This window comes from Physeter macrocephalus, chromosome 4, assembly GCF_002837175.3.
Source record: "Physeter macrocephalus isolate SW-GA chromosome 4, ASM283717v5, whole genome shotgun sequence".
NCBI lineage: Eukaryota > Metazoa > Chordata > Mammalia > Artiodactyla > Physeteridae > Physeter > Physeter macrocephalus.
The window spans coordinates 116,785,854-116,813,339 of NC_041217.1; the positions used below are offsets into that span (position 1 = coordinate 116,785,854).

Consider the following 27,486-nt stretch of genomic DNA (forward strand, 5'->3'; position numbering starts at 1 on the left):
CCCGTGTCCCCTGCATCGGCAGGCGGACTCTCAACCACTGCGCCACCAGGGAAGCCCTGTTTAATGTCTTTTTGAACCTCACAGTTCTTTAAGTATAGTGAGCGCTTGATAAAAGTTTATTAATTTTGTCTGTATAAATGAAGCAAGTGTTTTGTTCTAGTCAAACATGCTTAGAGCTTTTTGCAGTGAAAAGGTTTATGTAATTAAGTAGGTTCATAGCACACAATGCCTGCATTTCTCCAACGTTAGAAGATATCCCATTGTTTTGTAAATATATTTGAGATTGTCTTGGAAAGAGGCCCAGTGTGTCTCCCGTTACTTCCATCCTGAATGGCCTGGACTTTGAAAAACAGGTATCGGCCAGGGTGAGTGCCAAAGGGGCCCTTAGTAACTGCAGCCCTTCAGGGGAGAAAAAGCTGTGGCAATCACACGGCTGTGTCTAGAGCAGGGATGATATTTCACAGTTAGGGCAAGCCACAGGCTTTGGAGTCAGATGGAAACTTATTTCTCTATGTGAACTCAGCCTAGCTCACGAGCTGCCTGTTTTCTCTTCATAATGGAAACTCAACCAAGTCTAGGCTGGGTTTTCTTAGCCTAATCCAATAATTTTTGATAACCCTGATAGTCCAGTTCTTTGTGTCCCCCCCCATTCCTATGTTAAATCCTAAAGTCTAATGTGATGGTATTAGGAAGTGGGGCCTTTGGGAGGTGCGTGGGTCACGAGGGTGGAGACCCCATGAATAAGATTAGTGCCCTTATAAAAGAGGCCCCAGAGAGCTCTCTAGCCCCTTCCACCATGTAAGGGCACAGTGAGAAGATGGCTGTATAGGAACCAGGAATGGGTTCTCACCAGTCACTGAATCTGTCGGTGCTATGATCTTAGACTTCTTGTCTCTAGAACAGTGAGAAATAAATTTCTGTTTTTTAGTCTATGGTATTTTGTTAGCCCAGGTGGACTTAGACAAGCTCAAAGTTCAGTTTCCAAGTCAGGGCTGTCTCCCATCTGGAGGGTTTTCTTCACCCTTCCTTCAGTCCTGGTCTTACCGGTGCTGTTGGTTCCCTGGGGTGTGTCCCCTCCACCTTCCATTCAGCCCCTTTTCTGGAGTCTCCTCCTGGTCCTCCAGATGCATTTCTCTTTGCCAGTTCTGACTAGCACCCAGACTTTCCTTTCAGGCATCCCTTGCACCACGGGGTACAGAGAAACGTTCAGAACTTTTCCAGGCCCACAGAGAAACAGGGACTTTTGGTAGATGCACACCTTTCCCCTAACTGCTTCCTCACATTTGTGAGATTATTTGCTTTTTTAAAAAATTATTTATTTATTTATTTATCTATTTTTGGCTGCTTTGGGTCCTCGTTGCTGCACTCGGGCTTTCTCTAGTTGCGGTGAGCGGGGGCTACTCTTCATTGCGGTGCACGGGCTGCTCATTGCGGTGGCTCCTCTTGTTGTGGAGCACGGGCTCTAGGCACATGGGCTCAGTAGTTGTGGCACACGGACTCAGTAGTTGTGGCACACGGGTTTAGTTGCTCTGCAGCATGTGGGATCTTCCTGGACCGGGGATTGAACCTGTGTCCCCTGCATTGGCAGGCAGATTCTTAACCTCTGTGCCAACAGAGAAGTCCCGGTTATTTGCTTTTGAAAGGACAAGTGAAAACAAGGCACAAGGGACTTTTTCCCTCCAAGATCCCCCAAACGCTAAGTCTGGGGTTTCATATAGCTGCCCAACAACACACCCCCAAATCCAATTAACCCTAGGGTTCTCATAGTGTGGTCCACAGACTCCGGTCCCCTATTTTTATTACAATACTAAGAGGTTATTTGCTTTTCACTGATGGTGCAAAAGCAATGGCTGTAAACCTGCGGTGCCAATCAAAGCCAATTATTCTAGTATTCTTCACCACCATGAACTCACAGAAAAAGAAAGAAAGAAAGAAAGAAAGAAAGAAAGAAAGAAAGAAAGAAAGAAAGAAAGAAAGAAAGAAAGAAAACAATGCCATTGTTACTTAAGAATGCTCTTGATGAAGCAATGAAAAATTTAATTTTGACCTTAAGTACATATTATTGTAATATTTTGTGAGACAAAATGGGAAGATGCGTAAGGCACTTCAGCACAGCCAGGTACATTTAATGGTTTTCTCAAGAAAAGCACTGGGTGATCGTTTGAGTTGTTGAACTAGCTGATTTTTAATTGAACGCCATTTTTACCTTCTGAAAGACTGAATAACAGATAAAACTATGGTTTTTCAGACTTGAGTATCTGGCAAACATTTTCTTGAAAAGTAATGAAGTGAGCCTGTCACTTCAAGGAAAACAACTGGCAGCATCTTTGCTAATGATAAAATCCAAGCTTTCAAGCCCTGGATCCATCATTTACTAGTAAATTACTTAATTCTCTGACGTCTTACTTGAAAAATAGGATGGCCATAATACTCCATAGAGCAGATACAAGCATTAAGTAAGATAACATTATAAAGCATTTTGTACGGTGCCTGCTGTGTAAGTGTTCAGTAAACATTGGCTTCTATCATAGCTACATCAAGTTAAAACAATCAGATTTCGTTTTCATTTGTAATTTGACCAAACACATGAGTCAGTTCCACCAAAAATGTTTAACCTGATCTCCAAGGAAATACTCTCTAAAAATTAGATGTATTCATAGTTCTTTAATAACAGGGCAACTATGAAATGACAATAGACCTTAATAAGATAATGACAGGCATTGAGATATTGAGTTTTAAGCAAAAATTCTCATTTCTTTAGTTTTTCCTCCAGGAAATAAATAGGACTAGTTGTGCGGTGGTGAAAAAATGCACAGAATAACACAAAATATTATACAAGTACCTGTCAAAGCTTACTACTTAAAAGCGGTGGATCAGCCGCAATGCCAAGGTGCACAAGGTCCTCTGTGTTCCTGCTACACTGAAAGCTACAGCCATTGAAGGATGTCTTGATCATTATGCCATTAGTCTCACACTTCTCCTGTAAAGTCAGATGATTTTCCAAACTGAAGAACTTCTACCAAGGCTTTGGATAGGAATTAATGGGAATTCAGGTTATGTTACATTTCGGGGATAGGCAGGCCATGAAAAGCAGAGAAGGGAAAAAGAAGCCAAAATAGATTGGATAATAGCAAGATAATGATCAAGAGATTTAAAAAAAGAAAAAAAGGAAAGAAATGTACCAGAAAAGGTTGTGAAAAACTGTAGGAGCCTGTTAATGGGATGTCACGAGGCTCTTTAAGATATTTTTGCATTTTCCAAATAATTTTCTGTTTTCGGCAACGACTGCGTCCCAGTCTTGTACATCAGCACAGTTCTTCTTTTTTTTCTTTTAATTTATCAATTAATTAATTTTTGGCTGCATTGGGTCTTCATTGCTGCGTGCGGGCTTTTTCTAGTTGCAGCGAGCAGGGCCTACTCTTCACTGCGGTGCGCGGGCTTCTCACTGCGGTGGCTTCTCTTGTTGTGGAGCACGGGCTCTAGGCACATGGGCTTCAGTAGTTGTGGCACACAGGCTCAGTAGTTGTGGCTCGCGGGCTCTAGAGCACAGGCTCGGTAGTTGTGACACACGGGCTTAGTTGCTCCGCGGCATGTGAGATCTTCCCGGACCAGGGCTCGAACCCGTGTCCCCTGCCTTGGCAAGCGGATTCTTAACCACTGCGCCACCAGGGAAGTCCCCAGCACAATTCTTATATCTTGTTTGTGAACAACCATAGAACCCTTTTCAATCCTTTTGATCACTAGGCCCTATCCTGTGAGATTTCTTGTCTGTTCTTTGGAAGGCATTTCTCTATAAATAGCTACTGAGCTGCCTTCTTCATGAACAGAGAGGCAATAATTTTCACAACATTCAAAGGGCCAACTAGGTCCATCCTTGTCACTTTTCCCTTTGATCCAGACGGTACACTTTCTCTGAACATTTTTTTGACTCAGATGGCAGTCAGTGCAATTATTTGTCCCCACTTAAAACTATTTTGCAAATGAGCAGGAAGTACCAGCAGCTTGGGATGGGGAGGAGTTGTGTGGCTTGTTCTCCGTGAGAAGGCAGCAGCCACATGGTGTAAGAAGCGTCTGGTTAGGTTCATAATTACCTGAAAACCATCCTGCCAGAAGCAGCCTGTCAGTTCTGGTCCAGGAATTCCAATTGCTATTTCAGTTATGGAAACTGATCACACTGCTTCCTAAAGAATTCATTATTCCAACAAATATTTGTTGTTCTAGTCATTCTGGGGCATCTAAATGCGTGATGCAGACACAGGGATGGAGAAGCACAGAGGAGGAAGGCTGGAGATCAGAGAAGACTGCACAGAGAAGTAAGAATTAAACCTGACCTTGGGGCATGATTAGTCAGGGGAGAAGACATTTCAGGTGAGAGGACTGACAAAAGCCGAGGAAAGTTCAAGAGACAATAATGGTGCAGGTGAGACTGGGGCTGAAGACTCCTGTGTGGGAAAAGGGGAAGACACACTGAGGCCAGCAGGGAGAGAGCTTTGGAGGCCAGACTAAGGAGTTGGACCCTTCTGTGGGCAAAAGGGAACCAGGAGACTTTAAACCAGGATACTTTAGGAATATTAATATTATTATCTTAAGACTAACAGTGAAGATGTCAACCTAGGTTCTGGCTAATACTGTCTCGGTAGCTGTCAGGACAATAATTTGAAAAACGACAAATTCAGCCATCTTCTCATGTAGACAAAACCACACTTACTTTACTGAAATCAGCTGACTGTTGTTGATTAAAGCTCATCAAACCTGCTATGGGTGTGTCGAGGACATCCCGAGTATTTTTATGAGCTTCAAATTGACCTGCAATAATACAGCCTCAAAATACCATCCTGCCATCTGTCGAGAAAGTACAGTTGATCCTTGAACAATGCGGGGCTTAGGGGTGGTAACCCTCCCTGCAATCAAAAATCCATGTATGACTTATTGCCAGCTCTCTGAATACTTGGTTCCTGCTGATACATGGTTCTGAATCCGTGGATTTAACCAACCTGGACTGGGTAGTACTGTAGTATTTATTATTGAAAAAAATCAGCGTATAAGTGGACCTGTGCAGTTCAAACCCATGTTGTTCAAGGCTTAAGTATATTTAGAACTAAAGCCTTAATTTTCAAGCAGAATCCAGTAAATAGCCTAGAAGGAGAACCATCATTTTTCTTCTTATTGCAGTTGCTTTGTACACGGCCCAAACAGTAAGCTGAAATCTTTCTTTTCTAGAAGAGTGACTGACTAACAAGTTGAAGTACTGGAGAGTCTGGTTGATATAAAAAAAAGAAAACCTTTATTCAGAGCAGCAGTTTTTAGTGTGGCCTGTGGACCCTGGAGGGTCTTAAGGTTTGTCTGGTGCCAGACTTTTTTTTTTTCTTGGCCGCACCGCATGGCATGTGGGATCTTAGTTCCCCGACCAAGGATCAAACCCGCATCCCCTGCATCGGAAGCACGGTATCTCAACCACTGGATCACCAGGGAGGTCCTGATGCCAGATTTTATATGTGCTCTTTCACCTTCTGAAGGGCACAGGGCTTAGTAACAGGTGAGCTGAGATCTTTAGGCCTGGCTAGATAGAAGCAATATTTGAAAATACACTCAAAATTCAAATATGGTGCCAAACAATGGGTAAATCTGAAATAATATTATTCTTAGAGACAATAACAACAACCACAAAACATGCTGTACTATTTTAAAAAGCTTTTTTTGGGACCACATTATTAAAAACACAGATTGCTGTGTGATAATAAAGCCTCATTCTTCGGATTCCTGAACTTCAAGTTTAAAGAGTCTCCCCTTTTCCTAATTTGGCCTCTAAGATAAAAGCTGGACAGAAAGTATAATTTATTGTGTATAGTCTAGATGCCAAGATAATTGATTAAAATTTGTGTGGAAAGGGGAATTTTCTTTGAAATTATGATGATGAGTTTCTTTTCAGTAAGGAGTAGACATAATGTACTTTTACTTTCTGAAAAGCATGTAAACGGAGTGCGGCAATAGTCCATCCAGTTCCCAAGGCTAAGGTCAACTAGAGACAAGCAGGTCAGAAACAGAACTCAGTTGAGCTCAAGAGTTCTCACTGCTTAGGCACGCTGTTCACTTTGGCTAGACTTCGTCTTCCTCTCACCTCCCACTAAACCCTTCAGTCATCCATCTTTTCCTTTAGTTCCCTGCTTAAATGTCACTTTCACAGGGCCTTCCCTGATCACCCATTTTTACCCCAAACGTTTCACCCTGCTTACTCGCTGTTTCAGCTCTTTGTTTCCTTCCCAATGCTTTGCAAGGTTTGTGATAATAATCTGATTAGTTCTCCTTTTCCTGTAAGATGGAAACTCTCTGATCCCTGCTCACTGCCCAGCATGGGTCCAATATTCAGTAAGTAGTTGGTGGATGATTAAATGTGGGGGACCGTCTAGTGTGACAACCCACATTACTTAGTGGTGGGGTAAGGAGGGCCCGGAAATGGGGAACCACAGCCATGGACCCTGGTCTCCTCTCTGCCACCAGTTGTTTGAATGGCCTGCCTCAAACCCCTTAAATTCTCTGTGACTCAGTTTCTTCATCTGACAATGAGGGAGGTTTACTGAGAGATTTCCAAGGAAGAATCCTGACTTTAGGGTGCAAGATTCTAAGTATATCTGAGTATATTTCTAGGGTGCTGATAACCATTTTTTTCGCCACTCATTGAGGAGGCGTGGACCTTTTCATTATTTCTGAATATAAATAGGTATTTTCTGAAAAATGTACAGTATTAAGTGAGTGTATCAACTTTTCTATAGACTTGACTAGCTAGAGGGAAAAGCACTAAGTTTTGAGAGGTGATCTGATGATATTTTGTCCTATTCTATGTAATTGTAACTGCTGTGCAACTAGTCCCATTTATTCCCAAGGGAAAAACCGGAAATCTGGTTCTCATACTAATAAGCTCTGTGACCTTGGAGAAGCTGCTTAACCTTCTGGGGCTCACTTTTCTTGTCTGTGTAATAGATATGTAATAGGGATGGACCGCCAACCTATAGGATTGTGTAAGGATTAAAGGAGATAACTTGGAACATAATAGGTGCTCAGAAAATGCTGGTTAACCCCAAATGAATTTTATCCCACAGTTTGTTTCCCAATGAGTTTCTTTGTACTAGGGCATCAAACAAACGAGATTGTTTTTGTTGTTAGCTGTATGGAATGCAGCGTATGGTTATTAATATATACTTGAATATGTGGTTACTGATGTATTTAGTTTAGGGAGGAGCAGGTCATTGTTCAAACAGAAAAGGTGTTAGATTTTCACAGACATAGGCATCCTTTTACCCGTGGCGTTATAATGCATTTTATTATCATAGAGCTAAACTCAGGAGTTTGGTATTCCTTAGAGTCCTGCTTTGTCTATGCTGAAAAGATACGAAGCCAAAGTAATATAAAACTGTATAAATGAAAGGAATGATCCAGAAGCCTCGGGGGTGTAATCTTGACTAAAAAAGGGCCAAGACTTCAAAACAGGTTGAGAAATGAGTAGTCTTTTTTCCTTACCACATTGTTATTATGAGCAATTACATCTGAAAATTTGAGGGCTGTTACTTACCAATCAGGAAAATAATTTTACACTTTCTCAAATCTTCTGTGAAACCTTTAAAATAAGAATAATTTAAGTTATACAGAAAGAAAAACTGTATTGAAACCCTGGTTTTATACTATATAGTATTATATAGTATATAGTATAGTATAATATATACTATTACATTATGTATTATAGTATACAGTATTATATATAATACATATAGAATAGATAGCATAGAGATAAAACAGAAGTCATGAAGGTGGTGAGTAAGAACTGAATCTCGGGAACCACTGCTTTAAGGCAAAGGAATGATTAAGGATTTTTGGCAAAGTGCGAAACTCTGCAGAGTTTGTGGAGCCCTAAAAGATTTCCAGTTGTCTCGTGATGTAGTAGGTAGTCATGAAGTGGTTCATTTATATACACAATGCTACATTTTTGCAGGAATCCACTATTAGTTGAGTGAAAGGCCCAACTCTACCAGAGAGAGATAGAGACAGAGAGCGACAGAGAGAGAGGGAATAGGGCATGAAGGATTGAGTTGGGGTAGAAGAAGAATGAGACAAGGGAAAAAGAGCTGGAAACAGAGGAAAGAGGTGAATTTGGGGGTCTTTGGAACCATTTGGTTTTCACATGAAAGGATTTTTTGTTATTGTTCTCTGAAATCAAACAGATGCTTCAGTCTCTTTACAGAGTAGTCCATGGTGACTGGAAAAATCGAGTATTCTCTGGAGCTTTCTGTTAAATGCAGATAGATTGATGCTTTTAACACATGGAGCCAAATGTTCATCTCATGTTCTCCATACTTCTAGTTTACTTTTTTCTTCTAGTTTACTTTTATGAAGCTGAGCAACATTTAATGTAGTTGCAATCTAGGAAAGTGGTTATTATTGTTAGTATTAGTATCAGTAGTAGTATGGTTATCTTATTCCAGTTTAAAAAAATAGGTGTTTAAAAAAAATTACTAGTTATTTTTAAAAATTAATGATGGTACATTCATAAAATGATAGTACATTCATACAGTGTGGTCATTACAAATTAAGTTTATAGAGAGTTTTTAATGATATAGGAACATGCTTATGTTATGATAGGTACAAAATATTGGAGATAATGTTTGTATATACACGTGTATTCTCAACTATGTAAAAATAGGTATATAGACAATACACTGCAATAAAATAAACCAGAACGTTACCCATGATTACTTAGAGGTCATAAGGTCTTAGATGGCTCTTATTTTCTACCTTAAAAAAATTTCCACATGAATGTGTGTTAATTTTATAACCAGGAAAAAAAGAAACTTTATTCAGCAATCAATCAATCCCCATCCAGTTGGGACTGAGTTGATTATTTGCACTTGGCTCGTGTTTATGTGCCTTTTCCTCATGAATCACCATCATGTCATTTGGTGACTGCAATTTTTACATACTGCTCTTGCCATTATCATCAAATGACACTTTATCTACTACCTCATGCTCATGGATCAGCAGGGCTAGAGCTGGGGTTATTTAGAAAGCCAATTCACTTACTTGCATATGCTCCCAGTCAATGTAAATATATTTCCACGGACCATAATTATAACAACAGTTAGTACAGAGTGGAAATGATAGAAGGTATTTTTTTCTAGGGCAATCATGAAACTTATCTTTTTTTGGACAAACTCAAATTCACATAATTTTATCTATTTTCAGTTCCATGTGTAGCTAATTATGTTTGGGTTTTTAGTTTTGGCAAGGCTTTTAACATGACAAAATTATGAAGCAGTATAATTTGGGTGTTTCTTAGGTTGCATCCCAATGGTACACTGCAGAGTAGTAACCACGATGCAGGAAAAAGACTTTTGTGTTCCAATACAATTTGAAGAATGGTGAATTAAAGATAGCCAGCTCTCTTTTCTACAGGACATGTGGGAGTCTTGCTGTGCTCTTATATATGTGAATCTTCCAAAGGGGATTGGGTATTGTGTTTTCCAAACATTTTAACCAGAGCATCCTCTCTTCACTGAGCGTCTTGGGGCTTATGTTCTCTGGGCAATGAGGAAATGCATCTCTTAGTAAGGCGTCCCTTTGATTCTTTACATGGACCAAGAGGGGAGAGATCCAAAGAGTCACAATCTTAATCATGTTCCCTGGCTAAGGGAAAAGTACAAGCTGTTGGTAGATTATTATCTCTTAGTGGTGTTTAATAAAAAAGACATGCTCAGAGCTACTAAAATGACAACTTTGGTCTGATCAGTAAAGAAAACTCACCTCCTATGGTGTCTTCTTCAAACACATTTAACTGGTCATCACCCTGTTTATAAAAAATCAAAATATTAGATGATAATACTAACAGGCATTGTACTAAACTTCTTGCCAGCATTAACATACTTAACCTTCCAAACGACTCTGTGAAGGAGGTACCATTATTACCCAGCTTTTACAGATGAAAACCATACTGAGTTCAAGAAGTTAGTTGCCCAAGGCCACGTAGTAGTGAGGGACAAAGCCCAGATTTAAACCTGGGCTGTCTGTCCCCAGAGTTCATGCTCTTTGTAATGGGTACAATATCCTGCCTTTTTCCTTGGTGCATAACTCTCTGTGGTCAGAAAAGCTGATGTAAAGAAGACAAAACTGATAGAAGTACTTGAAGCTCACTGATAGGAGGAGTACAGCTATTTTACAAACAACTCCATGATTTACAGCTGGACTTGGCAAACTTTCTGGAAAGGGCCAGATAGTAAACATTTTCAGCATTGTGAGCCATATGGTCTCGCTACTTAACCAACAGCCTCAGTTTGCCAATCCCTGAATGAAAGCATGAAATAAGGGAGGTTGGAATGACCAGCTTTGATTGATGCCTGCCTTTTAAATCTCCATTTTACTTTTTAATCAAACAGCTCCTCCATTTTCCTTACAGAAAAACCCATGATGGTTGGGAAAAAAATCCAGAAAGAAAATCTGTAAAAGGGCATTGGTGAGATTTCTCACTCCCACCTATGTCTCTATCCATCCCATTTTCTCATTCCCTCATCCCTTAGAGATTACCACTCATAGAAGTTTTTTTGGGGGTATCTTTCCAGGTACACAAAAACTGACTTCTAGATATCTATGGATACACTTGAGTATAACTATATGATCTTATTACCTCCATTACACAGAAAGAAGCAAACATATTATATATACATATGTGTTTATAATATACATACTAATCTGATAATACTGTTCTTCCCTTTGCTTTTTCACTTATCAATATATCCAGGAGAATCTTCTGTATCCGTACAGATGTTCTTGGGTTATACAGTATTCCACTGTATGGAAGGTACCATAGTTGTTATTGTTTTTAACTAGTTCTTTATTGATGGACCATTGAGTTGTTTGCAATCTTGGACTATTTTTGAAAAAGTAACACAATGAATAAACTCATATAAATGTCATTTCGCACATATATACCTGTAGGATAAATTCCCAGAGAGCGTGCTGTGCAGGCAAAGAATAAATGTATTTATAATTTTTTTTTTTTTTTTTTTTTTGTGGTACACGGGCCTCTCACTGCTGTGGCCTCTCCCGTTGCGGAGCGCAGGCTCCGGACGCCCAGGCTCAGCGGCCATGGCTCACGGGCCCAGCCGTTCCGCGGCATGTGGGATCTTCCCAGACCGGGGCACGAACCCGTGTCCCCTGCATCGGCAGGCGGACTCTCAACCACTACGCCACCAGGGAAGCCCTATAATTTTGATAGATGTTTCCAAACTGCTCTCCCTAGAGGCTGTGTAGTTTTTCAGGGACAGCGTCTGGCTCATGCTTTACTCCAGCCTCTTGCCTCTAATTTGCTTTGAAACAGGAGTCAGTTAAATGAGGTTGCCTGGTTGTATTAATGCTCCCCTTAGGTAAACTGCCACAAAAGCACTTTGTCTGAAAACAGAGCCTTGCCATCCTTTATAGAGAACATATGCCTTCAGGGCAACTTTATTGCTTGTCTTCCTAGATTTGCCTGTGTATCCAGAGCTATTCCAGGTGAGGGAAGAGTATTCTATGGACTAGTTATTCAGGGACACATTTACATTAATGAACTCCTCTCCGTGAATAGAAAAAAACATCCACTATTCCTCAGTGAGCCTCCCCCCACTTCCCTTACTGAAATCATTGCATTTCACATTGTGCAGGGATCGTCTAATCCAACTCTACCACCCCTGCTCTCCCATTTTACAGATGAGGAAATAGGTAGTTGCAGAGGCCATGTGAGGGGCCCGTGGCCATATCGTCATGTCCTTAGTGAGGCCAGGGTTGGGATGAGAACCACATCTCCTACCACACAGTCTGGCTCCTACAGATTTAGTCCCATCATCTTAGCTGCCATAGTGGACCTGTTAGTGTCCTGCAGCTCACCTGGCTGGTACACCCATCCCCCAGCTGCTGCTAAGAGCACACAGGAGTCTGGTCCCTCCCTCAAGCTGGGATGACTCTGGTGTAAGTTGTTCCCCAGTGGTCCCCTTGAGATCAAGTTGAAGCTAATATCCAGCTGGCTTCTCCCCTGCTCTATCCTGCATCTCTCCCTGTCTCGCAAGAGCACACCTAATAACAAACACACTTGCAAAGAATCCCCATCTTAGCCTCTGCTTCTAGGGAAGCCCACCTGAGACAGGGACCTATCTGAAGCAATTAATATGTTTGCCTAAGATGCAGCTACATAGAAAGAGGCTCGATAGCCTTTGCTGGAAAAGAATCGTTTAATCAGACTCTGCTTATTGCTTGTCAAACAGCTATTGAATATATTCAGGTAACGTTAAGAGGAAACCATGAGGTCTTTTCTCTCAATTTTTGATACTATTGTTGAATTATCAGACTTACACCCACCTTATAGACCAAACTGTAACAGATCTTTCTTGTACCTGGCTATCATGTCTTGGAGTTTGATCAGGGTTAATCTGAATTCATAAAACAATGCACCAGGTTATAAAAGGGCCTTTCTGACCTTTATTTGGCTTCTTGAGTCTGACCTGCTTTTATCCACAGCTCTTATTCACAGTCTTCTGTTCTGTTTGCCCAAGTGCTTCAGATGAGCCCCAGCTTCATTTCCGTGAATGCGTTGATAGCGAACAAGTTTCTGGAGCATAGACGCAACCGTCAAAAACTCCATCACGAAAGTGCTGCACTGCACTCACTGACATGAAAACCCAGGTAAATGGGATGTTTGATTGCAGGGTGTTATTTTCCAGTGATGCTCAATAAACTTCACAATTGATCTTTTGTAGATAAAATTTATCTGACATCTTAAACACACACACATACATGAAACAACCAGTGAAAGGCAAACACTTCTGGTTTTGGTGAAAAAATATCATACAGCCTCCGGGGGCCCTAATTCTTATCTTTTTTCTTTTCAAATGCTACGTGTGTTCTGCACAAGAGGCATTAATTTCAGAATGTCAGTTATATAAGGTGCAAAATGTTAGATAAGCTTCTTGGAGAAATGGCTGATAAGGTGTTTATATCTGGTTCCACTGTAGCTGCATCTTCTGTGAGGCATTCTTGGAGAAAACACAACCCACTAACAACCGAGTTCCACCCTGGGTACCTGTGGGTGCCTCTGGGGGTTGCAGCCTTTTACCTTGTTGCTGCTCCATCCACTCAGCCCTTTGTTGCCTGGAAGTCTGAATGTGGGGTTAGGCTTTGTGGGTACAGTGAGACATAGAAGACCTTCTGCAGTGTAAAACTAGGCTTTGGGGGCATGAAGCGACATACCAAATATGAAGAAACTTACAAAGGGAGGTAGTACAAAAACAGGCACAGATGTATGTAAGTGCCATTTGTGACTCACTAGTCTGGAACCCAGACACAGCCTGCAATGACGCTGTTAATACTGGTGAAGGTAGGAAAGGCTGCAGCAAAACCACTAGCTCCCAAAACCCAACTCAGGTTGCCACATTTTTTTGGTGCTAGGTATTTGATAATATGTTGGTAGTTGATTGTGAGAAATCTAGAATCCTGTTGAACACATTTAGAGCCTCAGGGTAGGATTGGTGGCTTTATGGGGAAGCTGGATTTGGACTACAGATTGGTTTTGGTCTCTGTCCCTCATTCCCAGTCAAGCCAGAGCCGTAAGGAGAGTAAAAGCAACCTGCGTTCAACTTTACTTCCCTGCGTGGATCTGTAGGCAAGCAACTACTTCTGCAAGGCTGGATTCTGATATTCTTTGTAGGAAGAGCAGCTAATTGGTGTGTGTGTTTTCCTTTTGGATCACAGGTCCTATTATCTTCACCTTGAGATATGGATGTTTTGTCGCTCCCAGTGCCTTGAATTTTTGGTGGGCAAGATCAAAACAACATAGCTTCATAGATGGTTCACCAATCATAAGGCATTAAGTTCGTTCTTCATTCTGCTTTGATGTGAGCATAGTATCTGCTCCTGGTTATGGGACCAGCGGCCCTGTCACAAGCAGATCTTGTCATAATATGAAGCTGACACTTAAACAGTGCTTTACAGCTCTGGCAGCATTTCTACAGATATGATCTTACTGGATCCTTGCTGCAACCCTGATAGGAATGATGTAACTAAAGTTCTGTTGTACCACTGGATTGGGATGTATCTGAGCTTCCACTGCTGTGCAGAGCTGGGCTGAGGACTGACCTCAGTGCCCTGATACCAAGCTACATTTCCTCATCAGCATCCTCTTACTGTTATGTGTGTGTGGGGGGGGGGTGGCAGTCATCAGATCCTCTACTGCCCCTCCTTGAGTAGACAGTGATGATTTTTAAAATCCTTTTGGGGACCACAAAACAAAACCTCCCCTGGGAAAGAGAGGGAAGTAGTAGGTCGTTTTGGGAGTGTTTTCCTAGTTCTCGTTTGTATTAAACAGTGTGTGTGTGGATGTCCCTGGTGGCACAGTGGTTAAGAATCCTCCTGCCAATGCAGGGGACATGGGTTCAATCCCTGGTTCGGGAAGATCCCACACGCCGCGGAGCAGCTAAGCCCGTGCGCCACAACTACTGAGCCTGCGTGCTAGAGCCTGCGAGCCACAACTACTGAGCCCACGCACCTAGAGCCCCTGCTCTGCAACAAGAGAAGCCTCCTCAGTGAGAAGCCCATGCACCGCAACGAAGAGTAGCCCCCACTTGCCACAACTAGAGAAAGCCCACGCGCAGCAATGAAGACCCAACGCAGCCAAAAAATAAATTAAAAAAAAAACAACAACCAATGCGTGTGTTTCATGGCATAAAAAATGTGTATAGCTTCAAGTGGGATTATGAGAAAGAGGCTTTATAATAACAATGAAATGTCACAGCAAAGATTAATCTTTGGCCCTAAAATTCACAAATACTGCAAAGAGAAAACTATTTTCTTTCTCTGGCACTGAGCACAGATAACAATCCATTTTTAATTTCTTTGCAAAATCCAGAAAAGATTGATTTCAAAGAGATTCTGTAGTTTCTGAGACAATGTGAGGAGCAGTGTTTTCTAACTTTTTCTTACTTCAACTAGTTCTAAGCAGATCATCCAAATTCTGCAAGAATCATGAACCATGAAATGCTAGCATATGAGGATTTTCTATTTAAATTTGTCTAAAGACACTATCTCTGATTATAAGAAGCAATAGCAGGGAAGTAGGGCTGGGGTTGAGGCACAAAATGCCCTGCAGTTCTCAGAAGGGTTCATCTTTATTGAGAACCAAAGTCTTAACAGGAAAGAAGAATAATTTAAAAAGAACAAATAAAAAAAATAAATAAAATAAAATAAAAAATAAAAAGAACAAATAAAATAATAGCATTTCCCCATTTTGGAGCCTGAAAATGAGATTTTTGGATTCTCTTTCTTTATGCCTGCTAAGGAACAAAAACAACAAAACACCTCACATAAACAATTTTAAAAATGGTTATCGGAACTGCTATTTGGGTAATATTTGGAGTGTTTGTAATATGTGTGATTTCATCTGATCCTCCAGAAAACACTAGCGGGTAAGCAGGTTTGCTATTTCCCATATTTCAGATGGGGAAACTCAGGCTCAGAAAGCTTATGTGACTTGCGCAGGATGCTCCAGCCAGTGGGGTTTCCTGATTCCCAAGCTCGTGTTCTAAACACCTCTCCTGCTGCCCCAGAAGGAGCATGATGACTTGTCTGTGTGTCAAGTGCAGGAGGACAGAGTGTATCGAGCGACTGCACTACACAAGGGTAGGGAACGCTCATAGTGTCACACGAATAGAGATGAATATGGATTCATCTGCTAAAAGAGGGACTGAAACTGGATCCTGCTCATCAAGTGATTTGAAAATGGAACTCTCAAGTTTTACTGGTGAATGAAGTTTTGAAATTCCTCAGATCTTCAGCAGGAGAATATTGGAAAATGGAACAATACCTACATTGTATCAGCAGGAAGAAGGGAGAATGGTCCTTGAGAAATGCTTTGAGTGTTTACAGTTCTTTTCTAAAAATGTTTTCATTTAAAGTCATGGGCAATTTGAAAAAAAAGTATGGGAAGTGGTATGTAATTTAATTACACCCAATAATTTATTTTACAGCAAGTTCCATTTCTCTTTTACTGAAGTCTACACAATTAGAGGTCTTGCTGTGGAAGTACTTGTATAATTGAGTAAACAGGGAGGAAAAAATATAGGGGATGCTAGGCTAGCTTTTTCCCCATCTTATTAAATTGAAGGTTCTCTACATGAACTACTTTAAATAGTGGTTTACAGATCTGGTTCCTGAGGAGGAATGGCATTTTTCTTCTTTTAGGTATAAATTGAAATGTTCGTGTCTCTAATAAGAAATTTTAAAGAAAGAAGTTTTTCCCTGATGTTTTCCTGTAAGTTCCTGTTTTCATCATCTCAAAAATACGTCCAACTCAACTCATTGCTGGAAGAGTACGGAGGAAACACTTGGTCTTGGCTTCATGTGCCAGATTTGGCCCTAGGGCTTTGCAAGGCTGGTGGTTTAAAGAAGGGACCAAAGTTCTCATTCTGATTTCATCTCATTTAAAGTGAATGTTGGCCATAAAGTCACACCTGACTAGAGTCTTACCAAGGAGAGTTATTTGGCCTTTACCACTTTTGTTTTCTGACTCCTTATGAAACAGAAATAAACTGGCAAAGCTTAGTGTCAATCATTGGGAACTACAGAGCATATTGGCCTGTTTTGGGTACTTTTGTAGATGCTATGAGGATATAGGCTCTTTATGAGATGGTCTCACCAAAATGGAAAATCAGATGATTAGATTAAAGCATACTGTATGTTTGTTCATGTGTTTTTCAGTGAGAAAAATATTGCACAGAATCATTCATCATCCTTTGCCCCACCATCTTTCTTTAAAAAGGAAGTAAGGCTGGGAGAAGGCATATCTGGGTGGGGTGAGCAAGTGGAGGGTTGGAAGAACTCCTTGCGAACTCCTCCTGATTCCTCTTCCTTCTGAGTCCTCTGTTTGTCACGGGCGTGCCCCCTGCTTTCTCGGTGGCCTGAAGTACTTCGTGTTTATCACTATTACAGATGCAACAAACAGCTTTCCATGGACCACCCATACATCTACAGTCTAGCTCTGACCTTGCCTCTACTTCTCTCACTTTCGTTATTCTCCAACTTCAATGTCTGTGTTCAGTTCCTTGAGGTTTTAGGGGGTAAGTCTGAGTGAGGAGCAGGACAGGGTTAGTTAGTGGCCGTGAAGCATAGAGCAAAGAGGAGCTAAAGATGATCTCCAGGCTGGAGTTGGGAATCAAAGAGGTAGGTCGAAAGCAGTGTTCTTACCACTAGAAGCAATCACTAGGCTTGAGACCATGGGGCTTAAGTCTCTACAAGTCCCAGGAAGGGTTCAGGAGGAGAGAGCTTGGAGAGACTGCGGGGCAGTTGCTATCTACGGCTGCTATCTACAACTTGGATAAAGTTCATGCTGTTTTGCCCAAGCTAGTTAAGATAAACCCTACATGAGATAAATAAATCTATTAACTTTCCTAGAACTTGACCTGTTTAATCTGGCCTCTGAACACCTGCCTTCTGTGTTTGTCCAGCGTGGAATGCCTTCCCCTTTACCCTGAGTTTGTTTACATTCTGCCTCTCCTCCCATCCCTCCTCCTCCCTGAGCCTTCTCCAGTCACTGCTGCAACAGCGAACTCCAGGTGCATCAGTAATTTGACCCAGAGCATCCGTGAATGGTAATAACAGCAACAGGAGCAGGTAACATTTTTGGATCACTTGTTACATGCCAGGCACAGTACTGAGCACTTAACATGGATGAACTCATTTAACTGTATTGTTATTTAACTTCTTATGTGTAGGATTCACTTTCACAATAACCCCCTTGAAGATTGGAGGCTGTCTTTCATCTTTTTGTAACCCCAGTTACTGAGATGGAGATGTGCTAGGTGAAGATTGGTAAATGATAAAGACAATAAGTCATTTTTTTTCTCCAAAATTGGGGAAGAAGAGTCATAGAGAAGACACAATGTGTAGATTTCTCTGGAAAGAAGGGCAGAAGTAACCTAAGGAAGAAAGGTCTACATATCTAAGATCTATAGCTGTCCAACAGTGGAAAGGTTAATTTGGAAGGTGGAGAGCCCCCAGCACCAGAAGTATTCAAGCAGACATGGAATGACTATCTGCCAGTGAGGAGATTCCTAGACCTTGTAAGAGGTTAGACTACATGCTGTCTAAAGCAGCTTCCAATGCTGAGATTCTACTGTTCGTTCAACAAATTCTACAAATATTTATTGAGCTCTGTGGTAGACAGAATGATATGCACATTCTCAAAGATGTCCACCTCCTAATTCTTGGAACCTGTGGATATGTTATCTTACATGGCCAAAGTGACTTGCAGATATGATTAAGTTAAGGTTCTTGAGATGGGGAAATCATCCTGGATTATCTGGGTGGCCCCAATGTAACCACAAGAATCATTATGAGAGGCAGGACGGACGCAATCAGAGAAGATGTGATGGCAGAAGATGTCGGAGTGATGCCATTGCTGGAAGGCGGCTACAAGCCAAGAAATGTGGACAACCTCTAGAAGCAGAAAGAGGCAAGGAAATGGATTTCCCCCAACTACTCCAGAAGGAATGCTATCTTGCCAGTACCCTGATTTTAGCCCTGTAAACCCATTTTGAATTTCTGACCTCCAGAACTGTAAGATAACAAATTTGTGTTATTTTAATCCACCAAGTTTGTGGCAATTTGTTATAGCAGCAATAGGAAATGAATACAAGCTCCTCCTATATGCTAGGAACTATTCTGGATGCTGGGAATGTAATAGTGAACAAATAATATTGACTCACTGACTTATATCAGGTATTAGTATATTAGGTATTTGAGTTTGCAGCAAAGGGTTACAGATGATGTTTATCCACGGAAGCTTTTATTTGAGCAGGATTCTATGTGGAAGAAGAATGGAGCCACTCTGGGTGGAGGTGGCATGGAAGGCACCAGAGTTCTGCCAGGGCCACCTCCTCTGCCCTCCCCCCTAAGCCCTTCAGCAGACACCCCTAGACCCCTACTCAACAGCCCACCTTCTTCTTGCAGGCTGCAGCCACCTCCCTCTTTGGATGCTGAAAATGCCAAATCCTTGCTTTCCCATCCTCTGCATGATGGTTGAGGGCTTGTGGCCAAATCTGGGCCAAAAGGATGTAAAAAGCAATCTTTGGGGGGACGGTGCTTCAGAGGAGAGATTTCCTCCCTATTCAGAAGAGAGAGGGACACACACGGAGAGAATCAGCCTCACTCACCCATTCCAGTTTTGCAAATGGTTGTGTGGGGAAAAGCGCTGTTTGGAGGCACTGCTGCCATCTTGCGACCTTGAAGGGAGGTCTGCCCACACGCCGAGGAGGGCAGATAGGAAAGAGGGAACCGGTCTGACCGTGTGTGGCCACTGCTGCACCAACCCCACAACCATTTATCCCTGGACTGTGGTTAAGAGAGAAAACCACCTTTTAAATTGTTTAAGCCAACTGTAGTTAGGTTATGTGCAGTCAACCTCACTGAATCCTACTGAATTTATCCACAGTTGCAAAATCCTTTCTTGGGTGAACAATGGTGCAAGTATATAGAATTTCAGTTTTTGCCTCTACCTGAAGGCATTTACCACTAATTTGATACAGAAGTTATTAAAGGTTAATAATGTTCAGAATCCAGACTTAAAATCAGCACGTTTTTAGAGCTTTTGGAGGACTCTAGTTCAGTACTCTAAGCACTTGGCTGCTATACAGGTCTGGCATGTACATGTGCTGAAACTGGCAGTCTTACAGTTTCCAGGAAGGATGCTTTGTTGCTGCTCTTCTTGCTTTTCCATTACAAATTATGATTCCTTTATATTCCTTATCATCCGCTTAAGTTGTGAGTTGTTTACTTAATGCTACCCTGTGTGGTAATACCTGTTTGCACTGACAGTCTTTGGGGACAGACTAAGATCAGCAAGTTCGATGGTTCACGGATAAACTTCCAGACTATTCCAGGTACAGAATTTGTGTCTCTAAACACCCCAACCTACTGGTGCGATAACACCCCGATGTGCAGAGCTAGTTTTTTTGGGGAAAAGTGCTAACAGGTGAAGTAGGCAGTGGAGACAACTTTAAAAAAGCATTTCAGGGGCTTCCCTGGTGGTGCTATGGTTAAGAATCTGCCTGTCAATGCAGGGGACACAGGTTCGAGCCCTGGTCTGGGAAGATTCCACATGCCGCGGAGCAACTAAGCCCACGAGCCACAACTACTGAAGCCCGTGTACCTAGAGCCCATGCTCAGCAACAAGAGAGAAGCCACTGCAATGGGAAGCCTGCACACTGCAGTGAAGAGTAGCTCCCGCTCACTGCAACTAGAGAAAGCCTGCGTGCAGCAATGAAGACCCAAAACAGCCAAAAATCAATAAGTAAGTAAATTTATTAAAAAAAACAAAACAAAAGCATTTCAGTGCATTCTAAACCCTGAACTAATGTTTCCATCTTTTTATCATATTGGTTATGATAACAATAACTACATATATTGGGCATTTTCTCATTTTCAGCCTACTGAAAAAGGTGCTATCGTTCCCAGTCTACATATTTGAAGCTGTGTGTTAGGGGTTAAGGGAGGTGCCTGAGTCATGGAGCTAATGTGAGGGCTGAGATTCGAACTCAGGTCTGTCTGATTCCCAAACCTGGGCACCAACATTTAAAACCATAGCTTCTAAATGTGCCTTTAAAATAAGAAAATTTAGGCTTCTCTGGTGGCGCAGTGGTTGAGAGTCCACCTGCCGATGCAAGGGACACGGGTTCATGCCCCGGTCCAGGAAGATCCCACATGCCGCGGAGCGGCTGGGCCCGTGAGCCACGGCCGCTGAGCCTGCGCGTCCGGAGCCTGTGCTCCGCAACGGGAGAGGCCACAGCAGTGAGAGGCCCGCGTACCGCAAAAAAAAAAAAAAAGAAAAAGAAAAAAAAAAGAAAATTCAAAACCATGGAGACAAATTATGGGGTTTGGGTTGTGTTTGTATCCATACAGTGATTTTTTTCCTTGCAAATTCAAACACTGTTTTGGAATCACCACATACTGACCAAGCTTTTTGTCAAATAATTATTTTGTATTAAAAATAATTTTTATCTATGAATATTTCTTACTGAGGCACCATTGACAGATAACATTATAGTAGCTTCAGGTGTACAACATAATGATAGTTGTATATGCAAAATGATACCACAATAAATCTAATTAGCATTTGTTACCATTCATAGTGATAAGAATGTTTAAGATCTACTCTCTCAGGAACTTTCAAACATGCAGTACAGTGTTATCAGCTATAGTCACCATGCTGTACCTTATATCCTCATGACTTACTTATTTTCTAACTGGAAGTTTGAACCTGTTGATCCTATACTTCCCACCTCTGGCAACCACCAATCTGTTCTCTGTACGTATGAATTTGTTTGTTTTTTGATTAAACATATAAATAAGGTCACACAGTATTTGTTTTTCTCTATCTGGCATATTTCACTTAGCACAATGCCCCCAAGGTCCATCCTGGTTGTTACAAATGACAAGATTTTCTTCTTTTCTACAGCTGCATAATATGCCATTGTATATGCATTCATTTTCTTTATCCATTGATTCTACTTATGCATAATGATGCTACAAGAACACTTAAAAAAATGTCCAGTCCTGTGCCTCAAATATATTTGCCTTCTCTTTTCTAGCATGCAGTAGGTGCTCAAGTGTTACCATCAAAGAGAAGTATCATTTGTTGAGTTCCTGCCAGGCACTACAGTGGTTGCTTTCACAGATATCTCATTATTCTTATGCTAATATCATGAGGTGGGCTATACTATCCTCCATTTGCAAGTGAGAAAATTAAGGCTCTGAATATTTTAGTTTATAGTTTTACTGCCTTAAAAAGAGGGAAAAGGGGCTTCCCTGGTGGCGCAGTGGTTGAGAGTCCGCCTGCCGATGCAGGGGACACGGGTTCGTGCCCCGGTCCGGGAAGATCCCACATGCCGTGGAGCGGCTGGGCCCGTGAGCCATGGTCGCTGAGCCTGCGCGTCCGGAGCCTGTGCTCCGCAACGGGAGAGGCCACAACAGTGAGAGGGCCGCGTACCCCAAAAAAAAAAAAAAAAAAAAAAAAGAGGGAAAAGGCATATTGGTTGTTACAAAATAATTGAAAAATTTTTTTTATTGGAGTACAGTTGAGTTACAATGTTGTGTTAGCTTCAGGTGTACAGTAAAGTGATTCAGTTATACATATACATATATCCACTCTCTTTTTAAAGATTCTTTTCCCATATAGTCCACTACAGAGTACTGAGTAGAGTTCCCTGTGCTATACAGTAGGTCTTTATTAGTTATCTATTTTATATATAGTAGTGTGTATTGTTACAAAATAATTGATGTTGTTCCTTTTCTGCATCATCATATCAAACAGTCTGTGATAGGTTAGTGGCAACTGTGGCCTCACATTTTCTCTCTTCCCTGCATTCTTGCCCTTGCAATGTCACTTTGCACATACTCTCATTGAGAGGTGAGTCTTATTCCACGCCCTTGAATCTGTGCCAGTCAGACTTGCTTCAGCCAATAGAATGAGGAAGAGTGCTGGTGTGCCATTTCTGAGGCTATGCTTCAAGAAACTTTCATGCTTCCACATTCTCCCTTGGTCCCCCACCCCTGCCATGAGGATGAATCTGAGGTAGCCTGCTTGAGGATGGGAGGCCATGTGGAACAGAGTTCCATTCATCCCAGAGAGGCCATCCTAGACCAGCCGGGCCCTGGCTGAGCCAGCAGCTGACCAGTTAGGGTTCTATAAAGAAGCAGAACTAGCAGGCTATAACTCTACCTATGTATCTCTATCTCTATCTATCAGAGATTTACTACAAGGAATTGGCTTACACAATTGTGGAGGCTGGCTAGGCAGTTCTGAAATCTAGAGGACAGGCTGGCAGGCTGGAAACTCTAGGGCAGGAGGTGACACTGTAGACCATAGAATTTCCTCTTCCTCAGGGAAACCTCAGTTTTGCTCTTAAGGCCTTTCAGCTGATTGGATGAGGCCCACACATATTATCAAGGATAATCTCACTATTGGTAGAAATGTAAATTGGTGCAGCTGCTATGGAAAACAGTATGGAGGTTCCTCAAAAAATTAAAAATAGAGCTACCATACAACGCAGCAATTCCACTTCTAGGTTTTTATATGAAGGAGATGAAATCACTCTCTTGAAAAGATATCTGCACTTCCATGTTTATCATAGCATTAATCACAATAGCCAAGACAAGGAAGCAATCTAACTGTCCACTGACAGACGAATGGATAAAGAAAATGTGGTATATACACACATGGAATATTATTCAGCCATAGAAAAGGGAATCCTGCCATTTGCAACAACATGGGTGGATCTTGAGGGATTATGCTAAGTGAAATAAGTCAGACGGAGAAAGGCAAATACTATATGATCTCACTTTTTTGTGGAATCTAAAAAAAAAAAACACCCATAGATACAGAGAACAGACTGGTGGTTGCCAGAGGTGGGGCTGGGGGATGAGCAAAATGAGTGAAGGTGGCAAAAAGGTACAAATCTCCAGTTCTAAGGTAAATAAGTCCTGGGGATGTAATAATATACAGCATGGTGACTATAGTTAACAATATTGTATTGTATCTTTGACAGATGCTAATAGAGTAGATCTTAAAAGACATCACAAGAAAAAAAATTTGTTAACTATGTGTGGCGATGAATGTTAACTAGACTTATTGCAGTGATCATTTTGCAAGATATACATATATCAAATCGTTATGTTGCATACCTAAAAATAACACAATATTATGTCAGTTATATCTCAGTTTAAAAAAAGGTATCTCCTTTACATAAAGTCAACTGACTGTAGATGTTAAACCATATTTACATATAAACAAAATATTATTTATATATTATTATTATTATAAATAATATTATAATATTATTTATTATTTACATATTTACAAAATACCTTCACAGTAATGCCTGGATTGGTGTTTGATTAAATAATGGGGGACTATAGCCTAGCCAAGTTAACACATAAAAGTGACCGTCACACTGTGGATGTGTGAGAGCTGAGTCCAACTGCGTCCAGCTTTGATCAGTGGATCTGCTCAGTCAACGCTAGTGTCTCAAGAAAAATAATAAATGGATGTTGTTTTAAATTCTGGGCAGTTTCACAGCAGTAGTTCACTGATACATAGCACCTCTTATTTTGAAACAGTATTTGGAAATTCTTCATCCCAAGGACTCTGCCCTGTCGATTTGGGCTCTCTGTTATAACTTTCCCAAGACAATGCAGAAGACAGCTAAGTTTGTTTTCTGGAGTGAACTAGCTGTGAGCCTCCTGGAACACGTTGTACTTTATATCACTTCTTTGTTTTAAAATCTTAGTACAAAGTTCCACAGGAGGAAAAGACAAACATTTTATAATCTTTTGAAAAACCTTTGACAAAGAGTATTTGGGGAATACTTAAAAGGTACTGATGACCTCATATTGGAAAAGCACACATTCAACCCACTACCAAAAAGCAAACCAGATACAGGAGACAAGGAAGCCAGCCTGCTCTTTACTACTGCTCAGTCCCTCATACAGAATGCTGCGCAGAAAAAAGAAACAACTGCCAAAGCAGAGATAAAGGAAGCTCAGGTAAGACAAGGTTTTGACCATTAGCTTCACAAATACACACGTACATTGTCAGCCTTGGCCTTCCCGAGTGTTGTCTCTGCTCTGATTATCCTCACTACGCAGCAGCAGGCCCTGTGCAAGAGATTGCAGGGTGGAAAGAGGGATACTCATGGTCGTATGTTCAGGAACCCTGCGCAGGAGGAATCAGGACCCCTGCTTTACAAGAAAGGAAACCGAGGCCTGGGGGTAGGGGTGACGCAAGTGTCAATGTCACACCTCTGGACGTGAGCCAGGGGATCAGATACAAAGACCCAGTGAGCTTTTCCCGATCTATGAATGAACAAGAGAGGAGACGACATTATTTTCTACGCAGGAGTTATGTTAGCACATATTCCAGGAGTTACTATTTGTTATGCATCCACACATGTCCACATCTAAGTTAATCTGGTCCCACAGAACACACTGTATTTTCTCTAGATTTCAATGTCTCATATTTGTGTAGTGTCTTACCCAATGGAGCATGTTTCCATTTCTAACACCTGCCACGCAGGGTGGCATGCTAAGAAAGGCGCAGGATTCCTAGGAGCTGGGTTTGAGTCCAAACTGCTGGGCGTTTTTGGTCATGTCAGTGAGGCCTTCATTCAACACCGAGGCCCGCTCTGTCGAGCACTGGCCTGGGTGGGCAAACACACATGGTCCCTGCGCTTATGAGCTTCGTGTCTAGCTGGGGAGATGTATTAATTAGATAATCACATAAAGAAATGTATATTAAATATGGATCTATATAAAACACAGGGTCTTAGGAAAGTTAGAACAGGAGCTCTGGTATGCACTGGGGTCAGGGAGTGGGCGCTAGGTTGGCCAAGTGGGCAAGGGGGGACGGTGGGTGGGGAAAGACAAGCCTGTCCCAGCAGGAAGAGTCCTCAGCTGCTGCAAAGGAGGAGCAGACCACACCCTAGAGGAGCCGCGGGAGGCCAGCAGGGCTGGACACAGAGTCGGGAGGCTGGGAGGATGGTGCGTTGAGGCATCCTGTGGGGCCTCAGGGCCACGGTGAGGACTCAGGTCTCACCCCAGGAACAAAGGGCAGAGAGGCATCGAGGATTGTTAGCAGGCACGTGACATGATTGGTTCCGTGTTGCATTAAGTTCATTCCCTGAACCATGACTTAGGGGTGTCCTTCTGTCTAAAGTGATGAGAACAATGCCCACGCCAGAGGGTGGTGGCTAAGAGGAAATGAGGCAATGAAAAGCTTTATAAATAGCAAATTATTGTACACATCTAAGCTGCTCTTATTATATCCTTTGTTTCTTAGTGTATCAGGCAGGAGTTATTTTTTGTGTCTTCAGAAAAGTCACATCTCTTGTTTAATGTTCTAAGTCTGGGGTGCTAGAACCCACCCACTATTCCCACCTACTTTTCCCTTACAGGATCCACTCCACTACCTTAACAATAGAAATCTATAGAAGTGGCCTTCCGTGGAAGTTGGATGTAAGCAAATGTTACCCCAGAAAATTGTGAGATGAAATCTGGGGCTCACGTTCCCAACCACGAAGACAGCAGGCCTAGCATTTGGCTTGGCAGGGAGAGGGAAGCAGGACAAGCTACTTGAAATGCAAAGTGAGGCGCAGAGTCTTAGGAAAGACTTGGGGAAAATATCTCACCACACGTTACCTTCTTTCTTTCTTTTTAAAAAGAGAATGTTAAGCTCAAGAACAACTAGAGTACATTTGTTTCTTCCTTTTTTTTCACTTAATTGAGCAGTTGCCACAGCAACTCAAGAACAGACTACTCACTGCCTTCAGTGAATTGCAGATACCCATTTTTCACCTACTGAAAGTGGCAGTGAGCTTTTAAAAAAGGTCATCTTGAGCTGTTGCTTTTTTTTTCCTGGCCTGCTATCAGTATTCTCTCTCCACAGGACCCTGAAGTGGCAGCACTTTGCTTTCATGAATGAGAAAAATGAGAAAAATATGTCCTGGGGAGAGAGAGGGCTTAGAAATTTCATCAGGATTTGGACCTGCCAGCCAGTCAACAACACCCCTCCAGGCTCATCTGTGTCATTGTCTGTTCCCACATACCCTCCTGGCTGTTCCCTTGTGTGCACAGCCATTTCCAACCTCGATACTCAGCCTTTTATTTTTACCTAGAATGACCTGCCTAGCTTCCTACAACTCCTCTTGTTAGAAGGCCCATTTTAAGACTCAACTCAAGAATCTCTCTCCTTCCTCTCATTGGGATTAATCTCCTTCTCCGATGTGCTCACAGAGCATGTTATATCTCTGTGATAGTGCACACCACATCATACTCTCAGTTAGTTGTGAATTTTATTTATCTTTTCATCTTCCATAGTGTCTTGAACATAGAACATAGTAAGTGGCTCCCCCTCATTAACTCGTGGCACTTCTATACTTTCTCAATGCAATGAACATTTATTGGACTCTCTGCTCAGCCCCCATCCTGCCCCTAAAATGTGACTCTAGCCACCGGTGACTGGATCAGCAGTGCACCCAAACCTAGTTTGGACAATTAACATCCTTCCCTATGAATTCAGATGGAGAGAGACTGGCTTCTGTGTTGGCTGGACCAGTTGGTAGACCACCATGTAAATACGACTAGCAAAAGAAACAGGTCTGCAAAGAGAGTAAAGAAGGTAATGCATAGAGGGGTGCAGACATACAGTGGAGGGAAATTCTTAATGGCCTTTCAGCACCTAATTCAGCATTGTTCCAAGTGCTTGGGTACATTCTTCTTTGGATGTGCAAGAGGTCCCCAAAGCTTTATAATAAGTTTACCTTTTTGTTGAAGCTAAACAGGTTTTTGTTTGTTTGTTTGTTTGTTTGTTTTTTTTGCGGTACGCGGGCCTCTCACTGTTGTGGCCTCTCCCGTTGCGGAGCACAGGCTCCGGAG

At 41.9% G+C, this 27,486-nt stretch overlaps 1 protein-coding gene across 1 annotated transcript in view; it reads right to left on the minus strand.

The window, feature by feature from the left end:
- Positions 1 to 27,486, minus strand: part of AK5 (adenylate kinase 5) — a 244,602-nt gene that overhangs the window by 55,127 nt on the left and 161,989 nt on the right. The window contains exons 9-10 of the mRNA XM_007111492.2: positions 9,790 to 9,832; positions 7,568 to 7,612 (exon numbers count right to left, since the gene is read on the minus strand). Of these exons, the coding sequence (XP_007111554.1) occupies positions 7,568 to 7,612; positions 9,790 to 9,832 (88 nt within the window). The remainder of the gene's footprint in view (positions 1 to 7,567; positions 7,613 to 9,789; positions 9,833 to 27,486) is intronic.